At 36.2% G+C, this 21030-nt stretch overlaps 1 protein-coding gene and 1 pseudogene across 3 annotated transcripts in view; one reads left to right on the top strand and one right to left on the bottom strand.

The window, feature by feature from the left end:
* The window catches only part of Atg2b (autophagy related 2B), an 81119-nt gene that overhangs the window by 12454 nt on the left and 47635 nt on the right, over window positions 1-21030 (bottom strand). For 2 of the 3 annotated variants that reach the window (XM_074067194.1, XM_074067196.1), the window contains 11 exons: window positions 16991-17097; window positions 16562-16654; window positions 15846-15916; window positions 15335-15411; window positions 14897-15067; window positions 12859-13000; window positions 9161-9363; window positions 8062-8288; window positions 6983-7091; window positions 5919-6113; window positions 4631-4732 (listed from right to left, as the gene is read on the bottom strand). In XM_074067194.1, the coding sequence (XP_073923295.1) occupies window positions 4631-4732; window positions 5919-6113; window positions 6983-7091; window positions 8062-8288; window positions 9161-9363; window positions 12859-13000; window positions 14897-15067; window positions 15335-15411; window positions 15846-15916; window positions 16562-16654; window positions 16991-17097 (1497 nt within the window). The remainder of the gene's footprint in view (window positions 1-4630; window positions 4733-5918; window positions 6114-6982; window positions 7092-8061; window positions 8289-9160; window positions 9364-12858; window positions 13001-14896; window positions 15068-15334; window positions 15412-15845; window positions 15917-16561; window positions 16655-16990; window positions 17098-21030) is intronic. The other variant, XM_074067195.1, reaches the window with a different exon arrangement.
* On the top strand, window positions 14426-14538 carry LOC141421798 (small nucleolar RNA SNORA51; annotated as a pseudogene).

Here is a 21030-nt window from a genome sequence, read left to right as displayed (position 1 = left end):
CAAAATCGAAGTACCTTTTAGTTTTCTTAGAGCATTCTCATTGTTACTTGGCATTAGTTCTCATTCTAAATCGGTAATGGTAGTATTTCTAGTAACGGCAACTAGCATATAGCAGATACTAGGTACCATGAAAGTTCATAATGACTTGTTTCTGCTTTTGCCACTATGCTATATTGCCTTAATACATTTCCTTCATTGAACATAATATTCAAAATTACCCATTCATTTGGGTCTTTTCTGAAATTATAGTTACAAATGAAAATATTTGGCTCTGTTTTTGTTATTTTTCTTTTGCAGTGTTGGAGATTGAACACAGGGCCTTGCACATGCTAGGCAAGTGCTCTACCACTGAGCTAGAACTTCTGATAATGTACTTACATTTGCCCATTATTGGCAACTTCATTTTGCCTTCCTCACTCAAACTGACAGATACATCTTGAAGGATATAAAAATCAAATGCCTGTACCTGTTCTTCCTTATCCTTCCCTTCTATTTAAAATATCCTAAATGTCATATAAAACACTACTATACCAAAATACAATGGGAAGATAAATTATAGGACCACAATATTTGGTAATAAACCAAAAAAGTTTCACAATTTCCAAGGATCTAATTACCTGCAATCCTATTTATCATAAGTCTAAATTATGCAGCTGAGAAGAATGTTCTAGGTAACATGGCATAAGGGGGACCAAGTAATTCCAATAATACTGGAAATGTCATTTCTGAAGCAGGCAGTGGGTTCATGGATTATTCATCATTTTGTTATGCTTTACACATGCATATTCCTGTACACATTTCATATATTATCTACACTACACACGCTTATTATATATCACATGTTATTTGTATTACATCAAGCACTACATGTTAACAAACTTCACAGTATATAAAGTGCTAGTCTTTGGCCACTAGAGGGTGATATTTTAATGCTATAAATGTTTTAACTCCAAGACTGCCTTCAAAAAAACAGAAAATTTCAGGTATCAATTTGCTCTTTAAGACAAAAAGGAAGACTGAAGAGAAAAAGCACAACATGACTAAGAAAAGGATAGTAATAACCAGTTTTCAAAAATGTTCTCGAATTGTTTGCTCAACTCTTTACAATTAGTGAGACAACCCAATTGTAAAACCAGCAAGTCACTTCACAAACTTCACAAATAGCTGATAAGCACATGAAATGATGCTTAACATCACTAACTACCAGGAAAATCCAAATGAAGCCCCAAGAATTCCAAGTAAACCATCTGAAATTAACAAGATGACAAGACCAAGTTTGGCAAGGATGAGAAGCAGCTGGAGCTCTCCCTGGTCACTGGTGGGAATGTACAAGGGCATGGCCACCATGGAGAACTGTCTAACAGCTTCTTATGATAGTCTAGCTATCTCTACCCTGTGACCCAGAAACTGTGTGTTTATCTACTAAATATATGTAGATGGACAGATATGCATGTATATGTCTGTATCTATACACGCACATGTTTTACTCAGTGACAAGACTTGTACACAAATTTTATAACAATCTTATTTATAAGAGAAAAACCAAGAAATAATCCAAATGTAAAGCGGTTAGGTGAATGGATAAACTGGCCAATTCACACAATGACATACTAAACAGCAATGAAATGAGAAGAGTGATGACATGCTACAGGAGAACCTCACAGACATAATGCTGAGTATAGGAAGCCAAACACAATTCCATTTACATGAAGTGATGGAAAGGTGAATGGTTGCTTTGGGGTTGTGAAGACTTACTACATGAAGACATGAGAGGATTTTGTAGGGCCGAGAAAATGCTCTATATTTCAATCAGTGTAGAAGTTATTCAACTGTATAAATCTATCAAAGCTTCACTGTACATTCAAAATCTGTGCATCATACAAATAATAGCTCAATACAATTTGTGAAACTTAAAATGTATTATTAATGTTAAACTTTACAAAAGTTTGTTATTAATTCTAAACTCTGTAAAATATTTATGTCTAAAATCTTGTGATGGAACAGATTACCAGTGCAGTATAATTTAAAGTGAAGCAAGGATGATGGAGAACACAAAGGTACGAATTGGTGCTACTTCATGGGCATCCTATCCAGCCTCGGGTTAGCACTTCCCTACAACACCAGAACTGCCTCTCTGTGCAGCCCACAATCTGACTTGGCTATCACAAAAATCTTCACTTGTGTGACACATTGTATTCTCCAAGGCCCAGCATGAGTATTACCACCACCAGAAAGTCTCTTCTGACCATTCCTTCTCCTCCAAACTCCCTTTTCAGGCCAAGCCTATCATTCTGCACCTGTTCTCATCACCTGCACTCACCACGGAATACTAAAAGTATCTGTTCTGTGTCAGCCTTACCCACCATGAAATTGCTCTTTGAGGATCCCCAGCATCCTGGTTAGGAACCTAGCATAGGGCAGGCAACTTAGGAAAGGGTTTTGAATTAATTAACATGTCTTTCCTATACAGATTCCAGGTAGTACAGCACTAAAATGAACATTAGAGTAGGAGAGTCAGGAAATCCTGCCTCCTTAATATTTCATATCACTAACTGCCTAGTTATATGGCCCCATCATCCACCTAACCCCAAGTGGGATTCGTTACATCTCATTGTTTATGACCTACCCTATGGGGACATTGCAGTTTGGAAGCAATTGCACTTAATTTCAATAGCAATGCAGTTTTTTAAAAACATGAGGAAATAATGTGTTTTCTTTCATACTTAATCTATGACTCAATTCAGAAGAAAAAGGTCAGAATATGCTTGGTAAGAAAATATTACTCAAAACATCATTCATCAACTGACTTGCTTTCATAAGAAAAAATAAAGAACAGAAATACTTGGCTTTCTACTCAATGATGGTTTGCTATCTCAAAACACAGTATGCCAGTCTTAGAAAATGCAAACTAGCAAGGGTTTCTTCCTTTAGAAGGATACCCCATTAAGATGTATGTATTTGTAGCATGGTTTTGGTTTTGTAGGTTTCATGTCTTAGGGAATTATTTCCCATTCTTCCTCAATGTAATCATAAAATTTATCTCCCTGACTATTTTCTCTAAGATTTGTATCTCCCCATTTAAAAGTCATAATGCCTTGCAGTTCTAAAGAAGAAATTACACTCAATATTAAAGAAAAAAGTATTAAAGAAAATTGGCTTCCTGAGTTTGTCAGTCATGTAATAGAGACAAATCTTACTCAAAGTATTTCTCACACCATGGATTTATGGGATCAATTTTCCCATAAATGTTTCATTATATTTCTTCTAGCCAATATATGGATAAACTAAATTAAAATATGGACATCAAAAGATATTCTTTTCATGATAAAACATCAATCTAAAGTTGGCTCCAGCTCAGAAGCTGTAGGCACATGCTGCAACTTTACAGTGCACTCTCTCTGAGGTAATGCCTATATTTTGTTTATAATACAAACCATTTAAGTCCATTTCAGAAATACTTGTTACTTGCTTGCAATGGATTACTCAACTTTTATTTAGGTAACTAATGAACATAATTAACATTTTTTAGGCAAATGAACAATGTTAACCCAGAAATAAGTATTCTAAACCTGAGCTCAAAACTATACAAAGTTTATCCATGTTTTATTATTTTTAAAGTAGATTATTTAAAAACACGATTTCTGTTCTGCAGTTATTATATGCTTCAGTTAGCAACCAAAGTTAACATTACTGATCCTTAGCATAGTGTGCCAGATACTAAACTAAGTGTTTCCCATACCCTTATCTATTTAATCCTCATTCTAAAGAAATTATGAGCTGGTGGAGTGGCTCAAGTGGTACAGCACCTGTCTAGATGCATGAGGTCCTTAGTGTACACACACAAAAATAATAATAAATAATAATAATAATAATAATACATGCATTATTCTCTCACTTTATCGAGGAAGAGAGTATGGCTTGGAGAAGTTTTGTAACTGACCAAAGCCACACAAGTATAAAAGTCGCAGAACTGAAACCTGAACCCAAGTCTGACCCCCACATTCGTGCTCTTTACCACTACATATATTAGTGTAATAATGCTACTATGCATCCTATTTTATACATCTCAAATAAGGCTCTGGAAGAGGCACAGCTAGTTCTAAGCAGATCTCTGCAACAAATCAAATCTTATCAAAGTTTGATAAGATGCTTGCCAGAATATGGGAAAGTGGTTTTCTTTACTCCACTCTACAAATCTGTTTATGACCTCTTTAGGTGACCATTTATTTTGTCTTTTTGTCCAAGGCAGAAAAATTCTCTTCCAGAATCTGTGATTATAACGAAGTCCCTATAACACAGTCCCTAGTATCATTTAAACCTTCAGGGAGGCTTCTTATAGTCTCTGAAAATGTATGGGTATCTGAATGAGGAGTAGGGAGAGAGTGAGCAGCATGGATTTAGTCCTGCATCACACAGACAATGCATAGGAAACTGAGCATAACCTCAACATTTACTCACCAACAGATCACCAGATCCCAAATGTCTAATGAATCTGCCTTATTATTTACCAGAAATCTGCCTTAATTACCTAACTTTCACAAAAGTTCAACAGAAATAAACATGATAATTCCCTTACTCTGGATGTAGGATGTGTATCTGACAATTGCATGAATCACCCCACACTACAGACCTGGTCGATATTGAGGCGTAGTGGCATCAATGACACTCTCAAGCAGCATTCCTGTGGTGACCTGCCAGACTCTGGTCGCACATGTAATGCTTTAATTGTCAACTATAAGAAAGAGAAAAACATTTTCCCTCAATGACATATGATCTTGTTCTCATTAAAAAAGAGGAAAAAAAAAAAGGAAAGAAAAAAAGTCATATTCTATATGATGATCAAAAGCAGACTTGTGAGTTTGAGGCCAGCCTAGGCTACATAGCTAGCTCCAGTCTGTGCGACATAGTGAAAATGTCCCCACCCTCAAAAGAACAATTTTTTTGTTTGCACTCTTTTCCTAAAAGCCTGACTCAAGCTGGGTACTGGGGACTCACACCTGTAATCCTAGCTACTTGGGAGGCTGAGATCAAGAAGATCAATGTTTGAGGCCAGACCAAGCAGGGAATTTGAGAGACCCCCATCTCAATCAACAGCTAGGCATAGTGGCACACATCTGTCATCCCATGCCACACAGGAGGGTGACAGGGGCAGGATCACTGTTCCAGGCCAGTCTGGGCAAAAAGAAGACCCAAATCCAAATTAACCATAGCAAAAATGGCTAAAGGTTTAGCTCAAGCAGTAGAGAGCCTGCTTTACCCCTGCAAAGCCCTGAGTTCAAACCCCATTACTGCCAAATAAAATGCCTGACTCAAAAATTTTTTGAGTCAAGAATCTGATGACAGATACGAATTCTGTTTAGAGGAAAACTGCAAATAGATAATGCTGTTCTTGCAGATCAAAGAGCTTGCTGAGCCCCTGAAGCTAATCCACAGCCCAACTTCCAAGAACAACCTCCAAAATCTTGAGCTAATCATTTCTACCTTACTAAATTTTTTAAAGTGTTAGAAATCTGGAACACTTTCATTGCAAACTTGTTTTCCCTCAGGTATCAATGTATTAGCAATTAAAGTTAGTGCAAACAATGTAAAACTCATTATTTTTGATAGTTTGGGTTTTTTGAGGTAGGGTCTCCCTATACAGCCCAGGTTGACCTGGAACTCACAATTCTCCTGCCTCAGCAAGGATTACAAGCACATACAACTATGCCCAGCTCCAAGAAAATTTTTAAACATGAAACTTATACAGCATAACTAAAAGGAGCTTTCAAGTTAAAAAGAGAAAACATAATTTTTTCTCATTTCTAGCAACTTCCCTACTCTAATATACAATAAAAATAGATATAATTGTTAGATACAACAAAAAGTGCTTTTTCCAAAACTAACACAGATAACTTTAAAAAGTGATTCTTAAATCTTACCATGTTGGAATGAGCTTTTCGAGGCATTTCTTTGCTGCAATATAGGTACAAAAATTTATTCATTTGTGATGTTGCAAGCCGATCTCGAATTTCAAGATCCTGAACAATGAACACCTGCCGAGAGACTGGGTGTTCTAAGAGGCTGGAATCACTTTCTGGTTTGCATGGGGGATAAACTTCATGCTGAAACTTCACCTTAAGAGACAAGGAGAAGGAAAACAGAGCAATCTTTACATTGGTTTTAAATTATTTTTCTATAAAATGCAAAATACCACTCATTATTCTTTGACTTCTACCTCAGTATACAATGCTACATTCAAAGAACTAAATAACATTTCTTTATTTCTTTACTCACTTATTTATTGATCTATGTGTACCCATCATACAGGTACAAGCTTGACTAACATTTCTTATTTGACCTTAGTAAATTCTTTATCCTTTTCAAGCAAAATCCTCAATTGGAAGACATAAGATTATCTTCTTACATACTTATGAAACTGCATGAAAATGAGACAATGGAGGAAGGGTTCAAGTTCCAAAAGGAAGCAAAGATACAATTAAGTATATGAAATTACCATTGCTACAGTATTTCTATGGGACTCTCAAACAAAGTGACAGAATTAAATGCATATAATGCCATAAGGAGCCTGACCCTATGGCCTCTAGACACTCACAAAGGGCCTGCCAATATGCACTAGCCATACTCTATGACAGTGGTTCCCCAAGTCCCTGAGAAAAGTAGTTTCAGCATCACCTAGGAACTCACTAAAAATGCACATTCTTGGAGACTATTTCACACGTGCTGAATGACAAATTCTGAGCTAGGACTCAGAATCCTGCATCCTAGTAAGCCCTCTGGTGATTCTGAGCACAGTAGCCTGAAAGAACAAAAACACTTTGGGTTTCTCAGAACACTTAAGAAAAAGAGGAAAGAATTTTAATAAGATCCTTGCATTTTTCCAATCTAAATAGCAGGATTTAAAGCTCAAGACTCATGGGATGCAGGTTAACCCCCACTAATGCTCCTACTTAAGTAGATTTCTTCTTTCAAAACACCATCTTACCTTACTTAACTGTATTTCCATTAAAAAGTCATGGTTCCTTCCCTTCCCTCCATATACCACATTACATCCATGCCTGGTGGGTGTGTGAGAAGGTGAGTTATGGGGACTACTAAAAGTGAAAAAAAAAAGAAAAGAAAAAATCCTTTTGTTAAAAGAATATTCAAAGAAATTTAATGGATGACATCAGAAAAATTAATAAGATGAAAAAAGTAAGAAAACAAGATTATAGAACTATAAGAATGTTTAAAAATTATATTACTATAAATTAAAACCATATCTTTTATATTTTAGAGATATTGAAAATGCATTTTATTATTACTATTAGAGTAGTCATTTGCTTGCTAAATATTCAGAACTATAGGAAAACCTAATTATGATGCTGGTGTCCGTATCATAAGATACATTTGGAAATGAGACCTCTTTTAACTTTTTTGTTACCTCGGCAACCCTTATGGTCAGAGCACAAGTCCTAGATATCCTAGTTTTACAACAGAAAAGAACTATAGCCAAATCAGTCGTGTTCTAAAGTAGCTTTAAGTAAAGAGAGGTGCTGTACTTTTATGCCAGCTGTTACTGCTCCATCAAGATGTCTATGCTATTCCCATCAGATATTTGCCCCACATGCCTATGCTCTCTGCCTAATGCTCTTCCCACATTGGAGAATACTGCATTTGTCTAGTAAGTATTCAGTAAGCTCCCTGCTAAGCTCTCTGCTCAGCACCAGTCTGGATGCTGGGGGCTCAGGTCATGTAGTCCCTGCCTCCTCATACGCTCACTTCATTTCACTGCCCTCTTTCACGTGACTCTCTCCCTACTCTGGAACTAGGGGTAAGGATTGGGTCTGGCTCATTCTTGTGAACAGGCACATGGTAGATAACAAAAATTTTTTGCTAACTGAAAATCATGTAAGACAACACTTTAGGAAATATAATTAAGTTCATAAATGGACAACTTTAAGTGTGACATTCAAATTACATAATTTTTAATACTAATTAATCAATCAGAAGATAAATGGTATGTATTTGTCTATAGTTAGAATATATTGGTCTGCCAAAACACTTATGTAGAAATTAACTTACATGTAACTTTTAGCTGGAGAAGTAGGAGGGACTGTTCCAAAATCCTTGCCTCCATAAAGATGCCACACAAGAGAGACTTCCTTAACAACATACCGAATTACAGGAATGGGAAAGTGTAATGGGGCTTTGCTTGTATCTGTCTTCTTAACAGGCAGGCTAAAATAATTGTCTCTTATCACAATTGCATCATCAACCATGATTTTTATTACTGGTTCTTCTTCCTTCTCCTGAAACAAACCAACAGGTAACACTCTCATCTCATTAGAAAATGGGTTATGCCACATATCTCAAGGGGATTTCTTGAGTCTACATGCTGTTTAAATAATTTCAACATATAAAGGGGGTAATAATTTCTGACATTAATCATTGCTGAATAAGCAGAATAAGTTATTCTACTTATTAACCATAAAACAAATTCTCTTTTTGTTCTATATGAACAACCCCATGAGGATATTTATAGTTCACAATTTGGCTCCTACTACCAGTTTTATAATAAAAGGCAGAGATTGTATGCTTATGTGTGTTGTTTAATTAAACTCAATACTGTAATTCCAAACCAAAACTTAACAAACTTAAAATGACCAAATTACCATGTTTCTAGTAATAGGCTTATTCTGGGTTTGACTGCCTTGAATTTTTAAAACTTAACCAGAAAAAGTTCTCAGAACTAAGTACACAAATACAGTCACCTGTTAAGTTACTACCAAGCAGGTGTGTATGTGTGTATGTTGTCTTAACCACCCATCAGCTTTCACACATCTCATCTGTCCAGGTTTTTCAACTAGCCACTGTGCAACACACATCTTCCTGCCATTCAATTTCACTATCCTTAAGAATCATCTTGCCACATATAACATCTGCAGTTCAATAATCTATTTAGAAAGCTGTGCATGCAAATGTATACTTCGTTCTACTCAGAGTCTCTGAGAGATGTGTCATAGAAATAGTAACCATTTACAAAATGCCAAGAGTAAATTGCAAATGAGGTAATTTTGAAATGTAAGGAGTTGACAAAATCTAAAGAATCGTCTTTGGATACCCTTTAGCAGTTTAATTTGTAACATGATTTTAAGGCCTCAAAAACGTTACCATTTATTACCTGGATGGCTGCTTTTGGTGCAAAAAGGATGCAAAAGTCATCACTTTCAGTGGGCACACCTGTCATTGCATCATTAATCAAGTGGTGAGTAAATGAGGCATATGCAGGGCCAGGCTCCTGGGACACATTTCCACTCTCATCTGGGAACAGGAAGAGGTCTGAACAACATGGCTCCTGAATTTGAGATTTTTCATCCAAAACACCTAGATAAAAAGATTGTAATATTTTGGCACAGTTTGAAACACTGGTAACAGTAATGCTTATTAAACATCTTAACCACATGTCAGATACACATTATGGTGAATGCTTTCACCTTTTTTTTTACAATAACCCTATGAACCTGAGAATTAAAAGAGCTAAAGTAACTTTCCCAAAAACTTTTCCCAAAAAGCAAAAGACAGAAATATATCAAAATCCACAAATAAAAAGACTAGTAATAAATTTGAAGTTCTCTAAGAAAATAGTAAAATGATAGCATCATAAAATAGAGACAGCTCCCTGCTCCCTCCCAGTTATTTGACAGGAGAGAGACTCAGAAGCTTAGCTGCAGTGGATTCATGCTGCCTAGGTTTTGCTTTGTCCAGGATTTCATCTTTGGTTTTGTGGGTGAAGGAATTTCTGAAAGAAACTAAAAGAATCCCTAGAGTTCAATCCTGGAAGGAACTTTATAGGCAATGTTGCAAATGGAGGAAGAACAGGTTACATCTAGCAAAGTCTCACCTAAAACTTCAGGAAATCTCTGCCTGTGGAACGGGAATGGAGGAGCAGTGGCTGAGCATGTTTTAGGAAAGAAATTAGGTCAGTGATTGCAAGTAACAAAAGGAAGAAGACTATTTCTTGGGCACCAGATAACTATACTAGACATCTATTCTCAGGTATCTCTCTTAAGATGAAGTTCACAGAAAATATCAAGTGCACCAAAATCTGTAAAATAAAGGTAACTAGAGTCATTGATTCATTCTCCATTCCTTCAAAACACTGTGACAGGGTTAAAAACACAGAAATCAGAAGAGGCTCACAGACTCTTCTATGGCAGCACTTCAGTCCTACACATCCTTGTAAGTTTCCAGGCTTAATGAAGAATCCTGTCTATTCCACAAATAGCCAAGGCAATACTGAGCAAAAAGAGCAATGCTGGAGGTATCACAACTTCAAACTATACCACAGAGCCATAACAATAAAAACAGCATGGTACTGGCACAAAAACAGAGATGAAGACCCATGGAACAGAATAAAGGACCCAGATATAAATCCACATAGGTATGCCCACCTTATTTTTGACAAAGGTGCCAAAAACATAAAATGGAGAAAAGACAGCCTCTTCATTGCTGGAAAAAGTGGTTATCTTCCTGCAGAAAACTGGAACTAGATCCATGCCTATCACCCTATACTAGTATCAACACAAAGTGGATTAAGAACCTTAATATCAGACCTGATTGCAGTTAGTACAGGAAAGAGCAGGGAATACTCTGGAAGCAATAGGTATAGGCAAGGATTTCCTCAGTAGAACTCAAGTGGCCCAGCAACGAAAAGGATGGACAAATGGGACTACATGAAATTAAAAAGTTTTGCACAACAAAAGACATGATCTCCAAATTGAAGAGACCATTCACAGAGTCGGAGAAAATATTTGCTAGCTATACATCAGACAAAGGTCTGAAAACCAGAATATTCAGGGAGCTCAAATAACTAACTTCCCCAAAAATCAATGAACCAATAAAGAAGTGGGCAACTGAACTAAATAGAACTTTTGCAAAGGAAGAAATCCAAATGGCCAAAAAAATACATGAAAAAATGCTCACCATCCCTGGTCATAAAGGAAATGTAAATTAAAACCACACTAAGATTCCACCTCACTCCTATTAGAATGGCTATCATCAAGAACACCAACAACAACAAATGTTGGTAAGGATGCAGGGGTAAAAGGAACTCTCATACACTGCTTGTAGGAATGTAAGCCAGTACAACCACTTTGGAAAACAATATGGAGGCTTCTTAAAAAACTAAACAGATCTGCCATATGATCCAGCAATACCATTCCTAGGGATATACCCAAAGGAATGCGACTCAGGTTTTTCCAAAGGTACCTGCACACCCATGTTTACTGCAGCACTATTCACAACAGCCAAGCTATGGAAACAGCCAAGATGCCCCACTACTGATGAATGGATTAAGAAGATGTGGTATTTATACACAATGGAATATTATTTAGCCACAAAGAAGAATGAAATTTTGTCATTCTCAAGTAAATGGATGGAACTGGAGATCATCTTAAGCGAAGTTAGCCAGGTTCAGAAGGCCAAAAATCACATGTTCTCCCTCATATGCAGATTATAGACCTAAAACAAACGCAGTAATATTATTGGACATGGGTCATACACTAAGGGAGAATGCTCATGGGAGGAACAGGGAAAGGGAAGGAAATCTAAAACTTGAATGTGGTTGATGTACTCACTGTAGAGGGGCAAATGTAGTAATCATAAACTGGCAGAGGCCACTAAGGGAAGGGGACCAGGAAGTAGTGAAGAGGTCTGGCAGAGATGAACTAATGTGGGTTGTAATACACATGTGCATGGAAGCAATGCTAGGAATCTCTGTTTAGCTATCTTGATCTCAAACTGGCAAAAACGCTATGTCTTTGTTATTACCTCCTATGTTTTTTCTTCAACAAAATCGGAGAACATAGAGGACAGAACAGGTTCTGCCCAGATGCGGGGAGGCCCAAACAATGTATACACATGTGAGTAAATGTAAAAATGATAAAATAAAAAACAATCCTGTCTATTAAAGCCAATCAGTAAATATTTATGAAATCTTCCTTCCTGCATAATAAAGACAGCTGATATTACAAATAACAGAGATGTAGTAGGGAACTAGGAAGTTCCACTTTACCGCCTTAGCTATGATCTATCCTAAATTAGAATGAAAGCACCATTTAATGCTAACTTTTATAATACCATGAAATATCTGAAAATTAAGATTTCACAATATATAGAAACAGCTATATCCATCCAATTAGAAAAACTAGTTTTGAAATAGATGCTTCAAAATATTTAGATGTTTCCATTGGACTTTCAGAGATCTCTAATCATTTGGTCCTTCCATGCTTATCCAACTTTATCATCTAATTATTTTCAATAAGAAGGGAACTTTTGCACTATGGACAGCCTGATATACCAGCTCAGTAACTAAAGTTCATGCATGGCTTCCTCTGTGTTCTGACACAGACCAATCTGTGACCTTGCCAAGATTACCCTTTTCCCCTTCTCTGCACTCCTAAATCCTACTCACATTTAAAAGCCAACTCATCCCATTTTCATGACAGTATCATGAAACTATCCCAACCCTTTCCAAATAATAGAGTATATACCACATCCCAAGGGGTCTCCTTATGCCATTTATCTATTGTTCCAAGCAGCAGTATCAATCTAGTGCAGTTTGTTTTCCTAGGCTGTGAGCTACCAGAAAACAAGTTCGTTTCCACCTACTCTGAATTTCCCACATCACCCTGACCAGTGTTACTTATCATTCAATAACCACAAGGCATTCAATAAACAAAAGCTTACTGGTTAATAAATATCCTTTAAAACTCCAATGTGTCTTCTTTAATCAGTTACTTACTGAAGAATTTATAAGAACACAAATAACATAAAACTAACAACAACATCAGTGCTCCCAGAGAACTGTCCTGGTCTTACCATTAGCCTGTGGCTTTACAGATGAAGAGGCTTGTTGTACATCAATCTCCTCCATAGCATCACTCATCAGGTCTCGTAAAATCTGTTGATCTGCTTCAGGAAGCACTGGACCACGTGAAGATGATTGACCACTGGAATCTACCTACAGCCAAAAAGCTTAATTAAAAATTAGGTGACACTAGACACAGTGGGGTGCTCCTGTAGTCCCACATGTTCTGTGATGCTAAGGGAGGAAGACCAATTGAGCCCAGGAGTTCGAGGTCAGCCTGGGCAACAGAGAAAGACAATGGCTCAAAAAAAAAAAAGCTGAAAATACTTCTCAAGAAGCAAACTACTTACATTTATTTTATCCTAGAAATAACACTACATTTTACAAAAACTCCAGAAACAGATTGTTTTTAGGATCACATTATCTCCCTAACAACTACTGGCAAATTGGAATAAATGTGTCATCACTTCAACACCACACAGTGAACTGGGATTTTGCGAAGATACCGCGTTAAGAAAGAGAGAAGGTGAAAATCCTGCTATAAAGCTGGGGAGAGGGGATTACTAAACAAGTTTGGTCTGCTCAAATCTGACTGCAACAATGATTTTCACCCCTGGAAACAAAGACATTGGAGGTCAGAGGCTCCTTTCTTGGACTCCTAAGGATAGCAAGGGTCATATACAGGAGGGAAAATGTAGAAATGGTGATTTAGAGAGCACAACTCCAGTACCACTACTTTACCACTTTGGTTATTAAACTGTGGATTTATTAAATACAGCCATGTTTTTTAAATATGAGCATTGCTCTAAAATGAGAAGATCCAAGTTGAAAGGAATAATTTAAAATAACTTTTAAGAGCTGACAGAGTAGCTCGAGTGGTAGAGTGAGTGCCTACCTAGCAAAGTGAGGTCCTGAGATCAAACCCCAGTATTACCAAAAAATAACCTTTAATAAACTGGAGGATGTTCTTAAAAAGAGAATAAACAGTAGAGAGAAAGAGTCATAAATCACCTTTTTACCAGTGGAAATATAACAAAATCAAGGAGTCATACAGAGAAGGGTAACAAAAATTAAGTGTAGGGAATCCTGAACAAAAGATAACGCAAGTCCAGTCAAGACCATAACTGAGGTGCTGCCTTAAGGGGACAGAAAATTCTGTTCATCGAAGAAGCCATAAAGAATCCTAGAAAATGAGAATGCTAAACAAACAGGACACTGTTCAAGCTGGACACGAGAAGTCAGAAAGGTGACACTCAGAGCCTAAAAAAAGCACTGCACTTGAAATGGAAATGGCTGTGTTTGCTACTGCTTCTCCTACTAATTAGAGCAAATTACCTAATGGTAATTAGGTCTTAACTAAGTCATTCATATACAGAAATAATAACCCTTAACTTCTCACTCGGTTGTTAGGAAAAGGAAATCATATGAGAAAATATACTGAACTCTGGGTAGTTTTATAGATAACAAAGAAGAAAAAAGGCTGGTGGCATGGTTCAAGTGGTGGAGCATGAGGCCCTGAGTTCAAACCCCAGTACAGCCAAAAAAAAAAAAAAGAACATGCATACATGTACATATTTTGGTTTCCTAGTGCTTAACACAGGCTATTCTTATACTCATTGTATAGAAAAAGGAGGCAAAGTAACCTACCCCACGTGTGCCTCAGACCAGGGCCTGTTAATGGGAAGATGTGGGGTAAAAAAGAAGATATTGTTGTTAAGTCTTCTGGTAACATCTACCATCTAGCTTCTCATGGCATTTTTACACAATTGTCTTAGAATAACTCATATAAATGTTTTCTTTCTTCCTGAGAATAGCTAAAAATACTGTTAGTTAAAAAGACTAATGTTCTGAAACAAAGAATACCAAACAGTAGAATGATTTTCTAAAGAGGCTCAGGAACTCATCTTTCCAGACCCCATTACTGAGAAGGTAAAGAATAGATGACTTTTTAATTTTATTTTCTACCTTACAACTGTCATAAATACAGAAAACATGATGTAAACACGCCACTTCTGTGACAAACTGGGGGAAAAACATTGCTGACTGTACCTTTGGCTTTCTCTGAGGGGCTCCACTCTTCATTTCTGCATTGTTAGGCGCATGTAAGTCACCGTAACTTGCGATGTACTGAATGAGATTCATCAGTGCAGCACAAGAGTCTGAACATGTTCTGACATGTACAATATCACTGGAACAGTGTAACTCAAAGTGGGGCTCAGTCTGGAAAAGACATGGGAAAAACAGGGTGAAAATATTTTATAAATAAAGAGACAAAAATTCTTTTTGGGGGGGCATAGATTTACATTAAATAAAATATGTGATCATTTATCTTATCAAAGGAAAAATACTTGAAATAACTCAATCTTAGTTTTAAATATTTTATTTCAGACCAAAAATTAAGTGGAAAACAATTTTACAACATTCTATTTTTTAATCTCTCGAACAATAGGACTTAAGTAAAAATTTCCACTTATTTCAATAACTTACTTGCTCTCCATCAGAATCAGACTTCACTGCAGTTATGGTTAATTCTAAAAGCCCCATATCCATCACACGAACATAATCTAAAAATTTTTAAGCAATTAATAAAATGAGTATAGCTTTCAAAATACTTACCCAACCAACACCCAATAAAACTAACATTTCTTTAAAATTAATTGCAGATAGTGCTACAAATATTTACAATGTGGTAGAATATACAAATTCATTACATTTTTCATATGGCAGCACACTTTGCTTTAGTTAGGAGAAACTCTTATGTTAAGCAAATATTTACAGTGCATATATTCTGGTGCACATAGGTAATGTTATGAGAACATTCCAGCTTTCTAAAAACTAGAAATGCACCATATGATCACTGCATGCTTAAAGATCTTTAAGGATCACTAGGTAAGATCCTTAGATTACTAGCATTATTCCAGAGTTAAAATACTTTAAAATACCCACACAAAAAAGAAAACAGTATTAATCTATTCCAGAGTTTGTTTTTCACTCTTACCTCTATTCAAATTTATAGTGACAGTATTACATTTGTCAGACAGATGTAAAGCAGCTTCATCCATGATTATTCTGAGGAAAAAAGATAAAAGCAACACCTGAAAAACTAAGCTTTGAATATAAATAGATGATCACACTATGCTTAATTATACCATTCTTTCTGACATGAACATTATCAAAGTCATATGCAGCTTCTAACATAATTTTCATCTAATGTTGTTTTTTAAAAATCCACTGTTTTGAGTGCTAGAAATGTTAAGCATTAAATGGTGCAAAAAAATAATCATTTGGTCAAATTAATTCTGAATTTTTGGTAGGTTTTTTTCTTTTTCTAAATAGATGCTGAAATTCAAAGGTTTAAGTTACAAAGATAAAATATATTAAGTACTGAGAAGTTTGTCCTAAAAGGCAAATTAAGAATCTGAAGGACACAACACCCCCTTTCTTTCCCCAAGAGAAGAAATAAAAGCCACCTTCACCCTAAAAAAACCAACAACAACAAAAAGAATCTGAAGGATTAATTTCTTCCCTAAAAAATCAAATACAATAATGTATCACCTGCGGAAAAAAAAATTTGAGACACTTAGCTAAACTAAGTAACTGTTAGAAGAATGCTGATTTTAATAAAAGATAGACTTTAACAAAATGCAGTTTAGGCAAACATCAGTCAACATATTTGAACAGCCAATGTGATATTCAATGAAGTTTACACAGTACCTGAGAGCAGAAGATGACTTATCCAGTGCAACACTACTAGAAATGCTGAATGTTTCAACAGTAAGAAGAGATCGGATTGGCAAATAAAGGGGCCTGATATCAAAAAGAAACAAGAGAGTATCAACCTGATGCTACAACAGAAATTCTCTTTAAAAATGTTTTTGAACTTTAATTCCACTGAATTATGTTTTGTTTTTTTTTCTTTTGGTTTAGCTTGGGTTTTTTTATTTGTTTGTTTGTTTGGTTTATTGTTTATTTTTTGACAGAGGTCTCAATATATAGCCCAGGCTGGCCTTAAACTTGCAACCCTCCTGCCTCAGTCTTCACAGGTTATAGATGAGCATCACCACTCCTGGCAGAATTATCCATTTTTCAAAACTTAGCACATGGTTTGAATAAAACTTTATTTTGCTTCATTTATGAACTTACCTGTAATCAAGTGCACAGCTCCAAAGATGAACATGAAAAGTTGTAAATGAAGTTGGAGGACTATATCCCAAAACAGGCTCATCAGCAATATTCAAGAAGTATAAAATCTATAATCACAAAAATATAAAATGGCCTGCTTTAGGAGAAAAAAAAAGGTTTGATATAATATACTTAATCAGCATAAAACAAAGTGTCTCACAGAAACAGCAACCATTTAATTGGAACTTTATAATACTAAACAAAAAACATCACCAGTTTGAAGGAATTCACTTCAAAGACTGCTTGCCCAGACACAAAAAAAGGAGAATAGAAGGTGAAAAATATGAAGTTTGACTACAGTAATCATTTACATATATATATCTCAAAATATCAGCTGTACATCTTAAATATATACAATAAAAAATGTAAAAGTGCTTGCTAAATTAGAATTTAAAATGAAGAAGCTCACCGAACAACTGCAAAGCTACAGATACCTTAGAAAATTATGTATCATAAAATTAATAATGAAATACACATAATAAAATTTTATATTATTTTCTGTGGAATAATTGAAAAAAAATGTTCCTAAAGACTACTTTTTAAAAATCTGGTTTCCATCAGTCATGATTGTACACACCTGTAATCTCAGCTACTTGGAAGGCTGAGGCAGCAGGAGCAAAAGTTCAAAGCCAACCTGGGAAATTTAGCAAGACCCTGTCACAAAATAAAAAATGAAACAAGGGTAGAGGTATAGCTCAGTGGAAGAGCATTTGTCTAGCATGCCTGAGGTCCTGCATTTAATCCCCAGTCCAGCAGAAAATTTAAAGAAAAAATTCTAGTTTCCTAAATAACCCATTGTGGGATGATGGGGGATGTGGCTTTTTATGTAACTCCTTCTCTCTTTTTTTTTTCTTTTTTTGTTGGGACTGGGGTTTGAACCATTCCTATAGTCCATTGTGCTCTGGCAATTTTGGAAATGGGGTCTCTTAAACTATTTTCCCTGGAATGGCCTCAAACCATGAACTGTAATCCTACCCATCTCAGGCTCCCAAGTAGCTAGAATTATAGGCAAGAGCCACCAGTGCCCAGCTTATAACTCATTCTTAAAGAAAGTTCTTTTCCTTAATTTATCTCACTCTGAAAACCAGGCTTTCTTTTTTTTTTTTTTTTGCCAAGCCACAGTTTTAATCACTACTTGCTGTACGTTTCCACATACTTTTTTCTAAACTTCTGTCTTGTGTAAACATTGGCCATTAGTGAGTAAAGTAGAGAAATGTTTTTTTCCTAAAGATTTGTTGTTGTTTTTTTTTTCACGCTTTTATTTTATTTTTTTTTTCATTTTTCTTTTATTATTCATATGTGCATACAAGGCTTGGTTCATTTCTCCCCCCTGCCCCCACCCCCTCCCTTACCACCCACTCCACCCCCTCTATCTCCCCTCTACCCCCTCAATACCCAGCAGAAACTATTTTGCCCTTATCTCTAATTTTGTTGTAGAGAGAGTATAAGCAATAATAGGAAGGAACAAGGGGTTTTGCTGGTTGAGATAAGGATAGCTATACAGGGCATTGACTCACATTGATTTCCTGGGCGTGGGTGTTACCTTCTAGGTTAATTCTTTTTGATCTAACCTTTTCTCTAGTTCCTGGTCCCCTTTTCCTATTGGCCTCAGTTGCTTTAAGGTATCTGCTTTAGTTTCTCTGCATTAAGGGCAACAAATGCTAGCTAGTTTTTTAGGTGTCTTACCTATCCTCACCCCTCCCTTGTGTGCTCTCGCTTTTATCATGTGCTCATAGTCCAATCCCCTTGTTGTGTTTGCCCTTGATCTAATGTCCACATATGAGGGAGAACATACGATTTTTGGTCTTTTGAGCCAGGCTAACCTCACTCAGAATGATGTTCTCCAATTCCATCCATTTACCAGTGAATGATAACATTTCGTTCTTCTTCATGGCTGCATAAAATTCCATTGTGTATAGATACCACATTTTCTTAATCCATTCGTCAGTGGTGGGGCATCTTGGCTGTTTCCATAACTTGGCTATTGTGAATAGTGCCGCAATAAACATGGATGTGCAGGTGCCTCTGGAGTAACAGTCTTTTGGGTATATCCCCAAGAGTGGTATTGCTGGATCAAATGGTAGATCGATGTCCAGCTTTTTAAGTAGCCTCCAAATTTTTTTCCAGAGTGGTTGTACTAGTCTACATTCCCACCAACAGTGTAAGAGGGTTCCTTTTTCCCCGCATCCTCGCCAACACCTGTTGTTGGTGGTGTTGCTGATGGCTATTCTAACAGGGGTGAGGTGGAATCTTAGTGTGGTTTTAATTTGCATTTCCTTTATTGCTAGAGATGGTGAGCATTTTTTCATGTGTTTTCTGGCCATTTGAATTTCTTCTTTTGAGAAAGTTCTGTTTAGTTCACATGCCCATTTCTTTATTGGTTCATTAGTTTTGGGAGAATTTAGTTTTTTAAGTTCCCTGTATATTCTGGTTATCAGTCCTTTGTCTGATGTATAATTGGCAAATATTTTCTCCCACTCTGTGGGTGTTCTCTTCAGTTTAGAGACCATTTCTTTTGATGAACAGAAGCTTTTTAGTTTTATGAGGTCCCATTTATCTATGCTATCTCTTAGTTGCTGTGCTGTTGGGGTTTCATTGAGAAAGTTCTTACCTGTACCTACTAACTCCAGAGTATTTCCTACTCTTTCTTGTATCAACTTAAGAGTTTGGGGTCTGATATTAAGATCCTTGATCCATTTTGAGTTAATCTTGGTATAGGGTGATATACATGGATCTAGTTTCAGTTTTTTGCAGACTGCTAACCAGTTTTCCCAGCAGTTTTTGTTGAAGAGGCTGCTATTTCTCCATCGTATATTTTTAGCTCCTTTGTCAAAGATAAGTTGCTTATACTTGTGTGGCTTCATATCTGGATCCTCTATTCTGTTCCACTGGTCTTCATGTCTGTTTTTGTGCCAGTACCATGCTGTTTTTATTGTTATTGCTTTGTAATATAGTTTGAAGTCAGGTATTGTGATACCTCCTGCATTGTTCTTTTGACTGAGTATTGCCTTGGCTATTCAAGGCCTCTTGTGTTTCCATATAAATTTCACAGTAGATTTTTCAATCTCTTTAATGAATGTCATTGGAATTTTGATGGGAATTGCATTAAACATGTAGATTACTTTGGGGAGTATCGACATTTTTACTATGTTGATTCTACCAATCCATGAGCATGGGAGATCTCTCCACTTTCTGTAGTCTTCCTCAATCTCTTTCTTCAGAAGTGTAGTTTTCCTTGTAGAGGTCTTTCACATCTTTTGTTAGGTTTACACCTAGGTATTTGATTTTTTTTGAGGCTATTGTAAATGGAATTGTTTTCATACATTCTTTTTCCGTTTGCTCATTGTTTGTGTATAGAAATGCTAATGATTTTTCTATGTTGATTTTATATCCTGCTACCTTGCTATAGCTATTGATGATGTCTAGAAGCTTCTGAGTAGAGTTTTTTGGTTCTTTAAGGTATAGGATCATGTCGTCTGCAAATAGGGATATTTTGACAGTTTCTTTACCTATTTGTATTCCTTTTATTCCTTCTTCTTGCCTAATTGCTCTGGCTAGGAATTCCAGTACTATGTTGAATAGGAGTGGAGATAGTGGGCATCCTTGTCTGGTTCCTGATTTTAGAGGGAATGGTTTTAATTTTTCTCCATTAAGTATAATGCTGGCTGTAGGTTTGTCATATATAGCTTTTATAATGTTGAGGAACTTTCCTTCATGAAATGATGTTGGATCTTATCAAAGGCTTTTTCTGCATCTATTGAGATGATCAAGTGGTTTTTGTCTTTGCTTCTGTTAATGTGGTTTATTACGTTTATTGATTTTCGTATGTTGAACCACCCCTGCATCCCTGGGATGAAGCCTACCTGGTCGTGGTGAATAATCTTTTTGATGTGTTGCTGAATTCGATTTGCCATTATTTTGTTGAGGATTTTTGCATCAATGTTCATTAAGGAGATTGGCCTATAGTTCTCCTTTTTGGAGGTGTCTTTGCCAAAACCAGG

Source organism: Castor canadensis, chromosome 3, assembly GCF_047511655.1.
Source record: "Castor canadensis chromosome 3, mCasCan1.hap1v2, whole genome shotgun sequence".
NCBI classification, from domain to species: Eukaryota; Metazoa; Chordata; class Mammalia; order Rodentia; family Castoridae; genus Castor; species Castor canadensis.
Note: the sequence above shows the minus strand (reverse complement) of the source record. Positions and strands in the feature narration are given on the sequence as shown.